This window comes from Triturus cristatus, chromosome 11, assembly GCF_964204655.1.
Source record: "Triturus cristatus chromosome 11, aTriCri1.1, whole genome shotgun sequence".
Taxonomy (NCBI): Eukaryota; Metazoa; Chordata; class Amphibia; order Caudata; family Salamandridae; genus Triturus; species Triturus cristatus.
The window spans coordinates 5305969-5318565 of record NC_140594.1 but is presented as its reverse complement, the minus strand read 5'-3'; the positions used below and the strand labels follow the sequence as shown (position 1 = coordinate 5318565).

Here is a 12597-nt window from a genome sequence, read left to right as displayed (position 1 = left end):
ATAGTGCACAGAGACCAGTACAGAGAGGAGAGATTCATAGTGCACAGAGACCAGTACAGAGAGGAGAGATCAATAGTGCACAGAAACCAGGACAGACAGGAGAGATCAATAGTGCACAGAGACCAGTACAGATAAGAGAGACCCATAGTGAACAGAGATCAGAACCGACAGGAGGGATCCATAGTGCACAGAGACCAGTACAGAGAGGAGAGATCCATAGTGCACAGAGACCAGTACAGACAGGGGGATCCATAGTGCACAGAGAACAGGACAAACAGGAGAGATCCATAGTGCACAGAGACCAGTACAGAGAGGAGAGATTCATAGTGCACAGAGACCAGGACATACAGGAGAGATTCATAGTGCACAGAGACCAGTACAGAGAGGAGAGATTCATAGTGCACAGAGACCAGGACATACAGGAGAGATTCATAGTGCACAGAGACCAGTACAGAGAGGAGACATCAAAAGTGCACAGAGACCAGGACAGACAGGAGATCCACAGTGCAGTATAGAGAGGAAAGATCCATACTGCACAGAGACCAGCACAGAGAGGAGAGATCCATAGTGCACAGAGTCCAGTACAGAGAGGAGAGATCCATAGTGCACAGAGACCAGCACAGAGAGGAGAGATCCATAGTGCACAGAGAGGAGAGATCCATAGTGCACAGAGTCCAGTACAGAAAGGAGAGATCCATAGTGCACAGAGTCCAGTACAGAGAGGAGAGATCCATAGTGCACAGAGACAAGTACAGACAGGAGAGAGATCCATAGTGCACAGAGACCAGTACAAACAGGAGAGTTCTATAGTGCACAGAGACCAGTACAGACAGGAGAGATCCATAGTCCACAGAGACCAGGACAGAAAGGAGTGATCCATAGTGCAGAGACCAGTACAGAGAGGAGAGATCCATAGTGCACAGAGACAAGTACAGACAGGAGAGAGATCCATAGTGCACAGAGCAGTATAGAGAGGAAAGAGCCATACTGCACAGAGACCAGCACAGAGAGGAGAGATCCATAGTGCACAGAGAGGAGAGATCCATAGTGCACATAGACCATTACAGAGAGGAGAGATCCATACTGCACAGAGACCAGTACAGAGAGGAGAGATCCATACTGCACAGAGACCAGTACAGAGAGGAGAGATCCATAGTGCACAGAGACCAGTACAGACAGGAGAGTTCTATAGTGCACAAAGACCCGTACAGACAGTAGAGAGATCCATAGTGCACAGAGACCAGGACAGACAGGAGAGAGATCCATAGTGCACAGAGACCAGGACAGACAGGAGAGAGATCCATAGTGCACAGAGCAGTATAGAGAGGAAAGATCCATACTGCACAGAGAGGAGAGATCCATAGTGCACATAGACCAGTACAGAGATGAGAGATCCATAGTGCACATAGACCAGTACAGAGAGGAGCGATCCATAGTGTACATAGACCAGTACAGAGAGGAGCGATCCATAGTGTACATAGACCAGTACAGAGAGGAGCGATCCATAGTGCACATAGACCAGTACAGAGAGGAGCGATCCATAGTGCACATAGACCAGTACAGAGAGGAGAGATCCATAGTGCACAGAGACCAGGACAGAGAGGAGAGTTCCATAGTGCACAGAAACCAGTACAGGCAGGAGAGATCCATACTTACAGGCAGGAGAGATCCATACTGCACAGAGACCAGAACAGACAGGAGATATCCATTGTGCACAGAGACCAGTACAGAGAGGAGAGATCCATACTGCACAGAGACCAGGACAGAGAGTAGTGATCCATAGTGCAGAGACCAGTACAGAGAGGAGAGTTCCATAGTGCACAGAGATTAGTACAGATAGAAGAGATTCATAGTGCAAAGAGACCAGGACAGAGAGGAGAGTTCCATAATGCACTCGTCCAATCAGATAAAGTTCCAGCCTAATTTTCCAGTGGGACAACCAGCTGTGTGATATGGTTATGTGGATTAACCCATGGACCCGGCGCGCCCCTATGCTGCTACGGGGAGCCACAGTGGCCTGAGGCTGATGTGGTTCTGCTCTGATTGATCCACCACCCCTCGGGGATCTGATTTCTATATTTTCTCAAAGTGCCGCTGCACTTTTTGGGAGTTGCCTGCGTATCCTTTCTGAAAACTTTAATTTGAAGAAGACCTGCTGATTACAGAAATCAAGAGTCGTCATCAAGATGTAAGCATGGTTCCCCATAGTTACATTGTCATCAAAATGCATCCAGCGGATGTTATTTCTGTGGAGAGGAGGGTTTCAGCTTCTACACCTTGCTCATCCTGCCAGTCACCTCCATGCTTCTCACAGACCTTGGTCTTATCACAAGCCGCTCATCTTTCCTGGCATCCACAGACCTCACCTGCATCCACCCACTGATGTCCTAAACTAAATTCCACCAAAGACCAGCGTCCATCAAAAGACACCACAGATGAAATTCTTGCCACAGTAGTAAAATTCATAAGAAATTCTAAAAGATTATTTTCAAACTTCGTTTCTAAATCTTGGTAGTTTGCTTTAATGAATACTGGGGTAGTGAGTTTGATACAGCTTAATTTTTGTGATGAAATCACACAATTTATTTATTTTAGCCATCTACTTTTTTCCGTTTATACATTTCCAAATTATGTTCGACAGCGATTAATTTATTTTTTAGATCACAGTTACTAGGCCAACATGTTGAATAGTTTTATTACAGTTGAATTGTGCTTTTTTTGTTTTTATATGGATTGTATGTAACACCAAATGTCATGCAATTTGAGATGACAAAGTCACCACTGACTGGCAACATCAGCCGACTGGGAGGAAATCATGTACAGGTTTTATGGAAACATTGAAAAGCACAGAGGATAGGGGTCCCTGCAGCGCACCACAGCAGGACAGGTGCATTCTTTACAACTTCGAAAGCCCATCATAGGAGCCCCAGTCACCCGGGCTACACGGAATAGCTGGTCCAAGCGAGTGCCATGATCAACAGTATTAAAAGGGTCCAAGACGATGGAAACACGAACAAAGCTGCCGATCTCTCGTCCACAGTCTCCTTCTCTGACATCCAGCAAGGCTGACTCAGTACTTCGCCAGGTCAGCAGCCAGGCGCTAGTCCAGCAGCAGGCCATGGAGCTTCAGATAAAGCATAAGTTGGCTTGCGGCCACTTTTCCAAGATGTTGGCAAAAAAACGTGCCACAGCAACAGACTCCAAGCTAGAAGAACAAGATACTTACCATCGGTAACAATATATCTGTAAGAGACATGTAGTAGTTATGGATTCCTTACCTTAGAATTACCCACAGGCATGAGACTGGATCGGAAGTTATTTTTCCGTAGCAGTACCCCTGCACGTCGGTAGGTGGCGTTGGTCGACTCTGCGTTCCTCGTCGTGATTGCCGGGATGACGTCGCGGTATCTACTTAGATGCCGCCCTCGCGCGCTGACGTCAGTTCATTACACGACATTCCACGCCAGGAGCGCAGAGCCATGCAAGACACTGGCGCACAGAACTAGGGCCCTGAAAGGGAGTCCTCTATTCCTAGAAGTCAGTTCGCAGTACGGGGAGGATGGGTGGGGCGGTAGGGAATCCATAACTAATATACGTCTCTTACAGATATATCGTTACTGAAGGTAAGTAACTTGTTCATCTGAAAGAGACTATTAGTTATGGATTCCTTACCTTAGAATAGATAACCCAGCAATACCAACACCAGAGGTGGGTCTGCGAACTAAGTTCACACCAGAAAGTGCTGGAGAACTGAACGGCCAAAGAAGCCGCCATTCCGGACTTGCCCAGGCAATAATGTTTGGTAAACATGTGCAATGAAGCCCACGTGGCTGCCTGGCAGGTGTCATGAAGGGGGACTCCACATCCCAAAGCAGTAGTGGTTACCATCGCCTTAGTGGAAAGGGTGCGCAACCCTACTGGAGGTTCCTTTTTCGCCAAGGAAAAACAAATCTTGATGCAAAGAACGACCCATCGAGAGATGGTCTGCTTCTGCGCGGCCCGACCTTTCTTGGCAACCACATAGCCAACAAAGAGCTGATCATCCACCCGGAATGGTCTTATGCGATTCAGATAGAATGAAAGTGCACGTTTTGGATCCAGACGGTGGAGCCTCGCCTCATCTTTAGAAGGATATGGGGCAGGAAGAAGGTGGGCAAAATGATGGTCTGTCCTATGTGGAAAGAGGTAAACACTTTGGGAAGCGAAGATGGTCTAGTTCGAAGGACAACCTTGTCCGGATGAACAGCAAGGAAAGGAGGCTTAGAAGAAAGAGCCTGAAGCTCACTCACCCTGCGAGCAGAGGTGATGGCGACCAGAAAGGCAGTCTTGAGAGTCAAGAGACTGAGAGGACAATTATGTAATGGCTCGAAAGGAGCACACACAAGGTATGTTATAACCAGATTCAAGTCCCACAGGGGCATTAGGAAAGGAATAGGAGGAAAGAGATGAGTAATGCCCTATAAGAAATCTATTTACAATAGGGGACTTGAAAAGAGAAGGCTGATCAGGAAGCCTCAGAAAGGCCAAAACGGACAAAAGATAGCCTTTAAGAGTGCCTAGAGCAGAGTCCTGCTGGGCCAAAGAAAGAATGAAGAGGAGACCTCTGAAAGGGGGGCAGAAAGGGGATCCACAGCCTTTGCTGTGCACTGGGCCACAAATTTGTTCCATCTACAGGCGTATACTGTTTTGGTGGAGGGACGCCTGGCTGCCAAGATAACATCACAGACTTCGGGAGGAAGGTCCAAAGATGCCAATTGTCGCTGCTCAATCTCCATGCAAAGAGATGGAGGCTGGACCAGTTCGGGTGGAGGACCGTCCCCTGCTGCTGCAACAGAAGATCCTCCAGAAGAAGCAGTCTGATCGGAGGATCGATGGCCATGTGTAAGTGCTCGGGATACCAGACTCTTTGTGTCCAATCCAGAGCCACAAGGATGACTTGGGCACGGTCACGCTTTATCTTCTTCAGCACTCTGGGCAGAAGTGATATAGGCGGAAAGGCGTATAGAAGACCGCAACTCCACTCGAGATGAAAAGCGTCGCCTAGCGAGTGCCTCCTTGGAAATTCCAATGAGCAGAATTGCTGACATTGTGGGTTCTCTTCTGTGGCGAATAGATCTAACCAAGGCTCTCCCCACTGCTGAAAGAGACCTTGCACCACCTCCGAGTGAAGACACCATTCGTGATCCATCATGCACCTGTGGCTGAGTTTCCACGCCCTGGCGTTGAGAGAACCTGCCAGGTGTTGAACCACCAGAGATATGCCCTGATGTTCCAGCCATGTCTAAAGGCGGAGAGCCTCCTGACATAGGGTCCATGACCCCACCCCGCCCTGTTTGTTGCAGTACCACATTGCGGTGGTATTGTCCGTGAACACCTGCACTACTGTTCCCTGGACAGAGGGAAGTAATGCCTTCAGTGCAAGACCAAGTGCCTTGAGCTCTAGACGGTTGATGTGGAGCCCGGACTCTGCCAGAGACCAGAGGGCTCTGATCTCCACCTCTCCCATGTGGCCGGCCCACCCCAGAAGTGATGCATCCGTCACCACTGTGAAATCTGGTTGGGGAAGGGAGAGGGATCTGCCGTTGACCCAATCCTGGTTCGTTAGCCACCACTGCAATTGGCGTGCAGTGCACTCCAAGATCTGGACGCAAACGGAAAGATTCCCCGAATGCTGTGCCCGCTGAAACTTCAGGGCCCACTGCAGAACCCGCATGTGCCACCTGGCATGATCCATCAGCAGGATGCAGGAGGCCACGAGGCCCAGCAGCCTCAGGGACATTCTGACCGAAATCCAGGATAGAGGCTGAAACATCAGTATCATAGCCCGAATATCCTGGACTTGCTGCTCGGGAGGATTGGCCCGAAACTGGGCTGTGTCCAGAACTGCTCAGATGAAAAGGAGCTTCTGAGAAGGGTTCAGGGACGACTTTGGCACGTTGACTGAAACCCCAGCAAATGCAGGAGGTCCGCAGCAGTCTGGAGGTGGGAGACGACTGCCTGGGGCGAGCCCGCCTTCAACAGCCAGTCGTCGAGTTAGGGGAAGACTGGAACCCCTAATCTGTTCAGATGAGCTGCGACCACCGCCATCACTTTTGTGAACAACCGAGGGGCGCTGGTAAGGCCAAAGGGGAGCAGGGTAAACTGAAAGTGCTTGTGGCCTACCGTGAACTGTAGGTAACGCCTGTGGGCTGGCAGGACAGGGATGTGGAAATAGGCGTCCTGCAAGTCCAACGCTACCATCCAGTCTCCAGGGTCGAGGGCAGGAAAGACCTGAGCCAACGTCAACATTTTGAACTTCTCCTTACGGAGGAAGCGGTTGACGTTCCTTAGATCCAATATAGGACACAGGCCTTTGTCCTTCTTGGGCACCAGAAAGTAGTGGGAATAGCAGCCACGACCTATTGCTGGGGAGGGAATTCGCTCGATAACCACCTTGGCCAAGAGAGCCGTAACTTCCTGATGGAGAAGGTCCAAGTGATCCTACATGCAATGGAATTGGGGTGGCATGGAGGGGGTGGGGGTTGTGTCGAAGGGGAGTGAGTAGCTCCTTCGGACTATCTGCAAAACCCACCTGTCCGATATGATGGTGTGCCAGTGGGGGAGGTGATGGCGCATCCTGCCACCCACTGGCAACTGGTGGCCCAGAAAGGACAGACTAGGAAGGTTTGGAGGCTGCTGCAGAGACAGGTGGACTGGCCCCGCCTGCTGGCCCCCTGACACACAACGCTGGGTCCCCATCCCCGGCCTCGCAGGGACTGAACAGTTTGCGCAGGCCTGTGGCTCTGGGCAGAACGTGGTGGGGCACCCCTTCCGTAGCCACGAAAGGAGCAAAAAGCAGACTGCGTGGGGCGAGAGGTGGTAGCGAGGCCCAAGGATCTGGCCGTAGTCCAACAATCCTTAAAGCGCTCGAGCGCATTGTCCGCTCTGTCGCCAAAAAAGCGACAGCTATCAAAGGGCATGTCCAACAGAGCTGATTTGAAATCCCCCGAGAAGCCAGTGGCTCTCAGCCAGGCGTAGTGTTGTAGGGCTACCGACATGGAAATTGTTCTGCCTAGCGTGTCAGCGGTGTCCAGCCTACACCGGATGGCGAACTTCGCTGCATCTCTTAGCACCTGCGCAGGAGAGAGTGGCCCGGGCCTCCTCCGGGCACTGTGGCAGCACATGCGCAACCATATCCCACACAGAGGGGGAATAACAGCCCAAAAGACATGCAGTGTTCACCGACCGCAGTCCCAAGCTGGCGGAAGAAAACATCATCATCCCAAGATGGTTCAGCTTTTTGGGTTCCATATCTGGGGGAGCAGTAAGGAATGCGCCCTTAGAAGTAGAGGTTTGGACCACCAAGCTCTCAGGGGTAGGTTGTTGGGAGAGGAAAAGAGGGTGGCATCGGGCAATCATCCTATCCACAGGCGCCCCTGTGCTGGGTTTGGACCAGGTGCCCAGAAGGATGTCAGTAAGGGCTTCATTGAGCGGCAGGAGGGGCTCCGAAGAGGCCGCTGCCGGTTGAAGCACCTGGGTCAGGAGGTTAGTCCTGACCGCCACCGTAAGAAGCTCAAGGTTCAAGGCCTCAGCTGCCCTACGCAACACCACTGCATATGAGGCTCCCTCCTCCGTAGCCACAGTAAGTGGAGAAAACATACCAGGGTCTGGGGAAGTATCCAGACCACTGGCATCACCCAACTCCTCTCTCCAGTCCAGTTCACTCAACTGGTCAGCTAAAGGGTCACCAAACCCTCCCAGTCCTCCTCTTCTGGCTGCCACGATAAGGAACGCCAGGATGTAACACTGGCACAAAAGTACCACTCGGCGCCGGATCCGGCGTCCGTCAATGCCGGTCCGGCTCCATGTCCAGGTCAGGATGGAGGCCGGAATCAATGCCGGCTGGAGATACAACCAGCATCGGAAGGGGCGGAGGTGTCGTCAGTGGATTCAATGCCAGAGGAGCTGTTGTAAGGTCGACCGGCACCGATCCAGATCCAGACCTGGATCCTTGGGTGTCCTGTCCTGCGGCGCTTGGACCCAAGCCGCTGGCATCGAACACCTAGAGCCCCCAGCCGAATCCGCGGGGCCCTGAAGGAGCACCGGCGGAATCAGGCTGCCTAAAGATCGAGTGGAGGGCTTCATAGAAATTACTACGTTGGGCAGGGGTCGCTCCGACTCCCGGGAAGGGAAGGAGGCTCAGAGCCGACCCAACAGGCTCTGCGGGCGGAGCCAGACGACTACTGTCCGCATCCTGCTTCTCGTCTGCCGACGGACAGGGAGAAAGCGAATAGCGACGATGCTTCTTCGACCTTCTGTTTGTGCTTCGACTTTCCCGAAGACCAAGACTTCGACGAGGAGTGGTGGCGATGGCTCCGCGACGGGTCCTACAACCTCACTCTTGACTGGGACGGAGCAGACTGCAGGGCTCGAGAAGCTTTCGGGACCGATCCCGCAAAGACTTCGGGTTCATGGCCCGGGAGTCAGGGCATGACTTTGGGTTGTGGTCACGCTCCAAACACCAAAGGCAAACGAAGTGCGGGTCCGTAACCAACATCAATTTGCGACAAGAGTAGCAAGCCTTGAAGCCGGTTCGAGGACGGGACATCCCTACGTGCACCAGGAGTCGAAACGACTAGAGAAGTCGGCAAAAGTTGAAAAATAGTAGTCAAAAAGTGACTAGAGGTACCACTCTCTCTGGATCTGTGCTGGCTGGCACGGAAAAGACAAGAACTGACGGAAGCCCGCGAGGGCGGCGTCTAAGTAGATAGCACAAGGTCATCCTGGCGATCACGACGCCAACAACGAAAGCGGAGTCAACCGACGTCGCCTACCGACGTGCAGGGGTACTGCTACAACAAAATGTCTCAGGATCAAGTCTCACGCCTGAGGGTAATTCTAAGGTAAGGAATCCATAACTAATAGTCTCTTTCAGATGATCCAGTCCATGTCCATATGCGTGGGTACAACATGCAGTGCCTTGAGACCCTACTGGGATGGAGTGTGTGATCTAAATGTACTAAGTCAGTCAGAAGAACCCTACGGAGTTGCTGGAGTAGGCGGCTCTTTGGGAAGTAACGCTTGAGAAGATTATGGCTAAGCAGGGGCTGAGGCAAGAATAGTGACCAGTTGAGGACTCGCCTTTCTTTGTTATGGTACTAGCTCAGTCGTCAACAAGCACATGAATCTAGACAAGGATTTCATAAGCACATAAAATCTCTGGTAAGAGTTGGAAGGAGAGGTGCACAACCCATATTACCTCAAAGTCCTGCAAATGAGGGACATTGCGTGGCAGAAGATACTTTAAAGCTCTAAAAGAAATTGTTTTACCTTAGAATTCGCTTAAACAGCAATCAATTCTATCAACTGACATCAAGTTTGCGGACTTGGTTTAGGATCAACTTCAACAAAATATACAGTTCCTTCCAGTGATGACAGTCACACAGACAAATGCCACAAGAGTAAGCAGATGTGTTCACAGGGACCTTAGGATGTTACTGGACATACAATGTCCCATGGAAGGGTAGTCAGGTCAACAAAAGGCAGAAGTAGTCGAACTCACCTACAACCCGGTCTCCAGGCTTCACGCCCATTTTCCTCATTGCCGCAGCAAACAGGGCAACGTCCTGTCTGAGCTCAGCAAAGGTCACTTTGGAGATCTCCTCTCGACCTTCCCCTGAAGAAAAAAAAAGACATTGTTTACACATTTGATGAATAAATACCTCCAGAAGGACAAACATCAATATGATTTGTTAGGCAACTGAGAAAAATTAGGCAGTTTGCTGCAACCAAAGTCAATGATAATGGGATGTCAACACAAGCTGCCTTTGACATCAGGATTACAAGGGATGTTGGTTGAGCATGGACCGTGCTCATCTAGTGGTGGGGAGTAAGGGGCTGGGAGGCTCCAAACAATGTCCCTGTGGGGAGGAGCCAGGCGCAGTGACTCTCATGGCAGTTGACTATCTGTGGTCACACAGTGCCCGGTGGTTATGGGAGTTATCTGTACATACAAAGAGGCCTCTGTGGTGTAGAGTCGTGCTCAGTGAATCTCAGGGTGTAGGTGATAATCTGTCATCACACGGCATCAGTGGGGGAAGAGCCTCTGTGGGGGTGAGGGAATGGAGAAAGAATCATTTCTAACAAGGTCTTGGAGAGGGGAGGTGAACAGCCATTGTACTGGAGGGCACCGTGATCCATTGTACTGCAGCGCACTGTGATGCATTGTACTGAAGCGCACTGGGATCCACGGTTCTGTAGCGCACAGGGATCCACTGTCCTGATGGGCACTGGGATCCACTGTCCTGATGGGCACTGGGATCCACTGTCCTGATGAGCACTGGGATCCACTGTCCTGTAGCGCACTGCCATCCATTCTCCTGATGGGCACTGGGATCCACTGTCCTGAAGCACACTGGGATCCATTGTGGGATCCATTGTCCTGAAGCGCACTGGGATCCATTCTGGGATCCATTGTCCTGATGGGCACTGGGATCCATTGTGGGATCCACTGTACTCAAGGGCACTGGGATCCATTCTCCTGAAGGGCACTGGGATCCACTGTCCTGAAGCGCACTGGGATCCATTCCGGGATCCATTGTCCTGATGGGAACTGGGATCCATTGTGGGATCCACTGTACTCAAGGGCACTGGGATCCATTCTCCTGAAGGGCACTGGGATCCACTGTCCTGAAGCGCACTGGGATCCACTGTACTGAAGCACACTGGGATCCACTGTACTGGAGCACCCTGGATCCATTGTCCTGAAAGGCACAGGGATCCATTGTCCTGAAGGGCACAAGGATCCATTATCTTGAAGGGCATTGAGATCCATTGTGGGATCCATTACACTGAAGCGCACTGGGATCCAGTCCTGAAGCACACTGGGATCCATTGTCCTGAAATGCACTGGGATCTATTGTCCTGAAGTGCACTGGAATCTATTGTCCTGAAGGGCACTGGGATCCATTCTCCTGAAGCACACTGGGATCCACTGTCCTGAAGCACACTGGGATCCACTGCCCTGAAGCACACTGGGTTCTAGTGTCCTGAAGCGCACTGGGATCCAGTGTCCTGAAGCACACTGGGATCCAATGTCCTGAAGCACACTAGGATCCATTATACTGAAGGGCACTGGGATCCATTGTGGGATCCACTATACTGAAGCACACTGTGATCCATTGTCCTGAAGCGCCATGGGATCCAGTGTCCTGAAGCGCACTGTGATCCATTGTACTGAAGTGCAATGGGATCCACTGTGCTGAAGGGCACTGGGATCCATTCTCCTGAAGGGCACTGGGGTCCATTGTGGGATCCATTGTCCTGAAGCGCACTGGGATCCATTGTCCATGTTCTCAAGGTCTCTGGGGGGGCAACGTGATGGCTCTGGATCCAACTGGCCTCTGAGGGATCTATCGTCCTAGTGTCGTACGGGAATGGGGGAAATCTGGGCTTACAAGGTCTTTGGGGAAAACCATGTTATTCCTGATTGTTAACATTTATTTGTAAATCACAGACAGACACTCATGAAGAATCTCTTAAGAGACTAAAGAAATGATACGACCAAAGAACCAGCATCCAGATTCCCGATGCACCTAAGACGGATAATAGCCCAGCGTTCAAAGAGCGCTTTAGCCCAACCTTTGCGAATGATCCATCTGACTCTTGCATTTGTTTTTTCTTGGAACTTTCCACAATCTCAACGCTAGGACACCCGGCTGGGTGACAGCATACACTCTATAAAAGTTTCCTGAACCTCAAATGGTTAGTATTTGGACAAAGATGGAGAGGCAGGGTTTTTTCTCCTGGTTAAAGGACCCCAAAAGCTCAGTAGCCCCTTCTCTTATATGCTTCTGGTAACAAAAATCTCTGTTTTGGAAAGTTGATCTTCAAGTACTAAAGAGTACCTGATATATATATATATATATATATATATATATACACACACACATACATATACACACACACACGCACATATACACATATACACACACACACACACACACATACATACATATAAATACACACACACATACATATAAATACACACACATGTATACACACACACATACATACATATATTTTTCACAGCTCCACAGTAAAGAAAGACCAGCACTCAGAGGTATAGTCCAATGATTTATTTGATTAGAGGCACGCACAGACACGTTTCAGCAAAACGGACTTTGTCAATGGCGACAAAACGCAGTTCTTGCTCTTTGTTTAAATCTGGATTTCCATTACACATCATTACAATAGAGAACGGACACATAGCACCACAAACTGCCCGTAAATTTGGGCGCCATTGAACAACATTTATATTCTACAATCTTGTATGCAACGCTTGATTGAGTAATATTCTAGAAAGCACAACAGTACTTCATCATTACAATACACTATTTGTAAATTACCGGACGGGTAAACTCCAATAAAATTAATGACCAAATTCAGTTTTTATTCACATCGGAGTTTACCCTCGGACTTCCTAACATTCACGCCCTATGTGGGCCTACATTCTATTGCTTAATTTTCGCCCCTGATGGGCATGCACTGTATTTTCCAATTTTATTCAAGACATTTGGTGCAATTTCCTCAACTACCAGACAAACTACTCTTTTTCTT

The 12597-nt window shown here is 50.2% G+C and overlaps 1 protein-coding gene across 1 annotated transcript in view; it reads right to left on the bottom strand.

The window, feature by feature from the left end:
• AACS (acetoacetyl-CoA synthetase) overlaps positions 1-12597 on the bottom strand; it is a 223106-nt gene that overhangs the window by 166070 nt on the left and 44439 nt on the right. The window contains exon 4 of the mRNA XM_085635188.1: positions 9542-9655. Within this exon, the coding sequence (XP_085491314.1) occupies positions 9542-9655 (114 nt within the window). The remainder of the gene's footprint in view (positions 1-9541; positions 9656-12597) is intronic.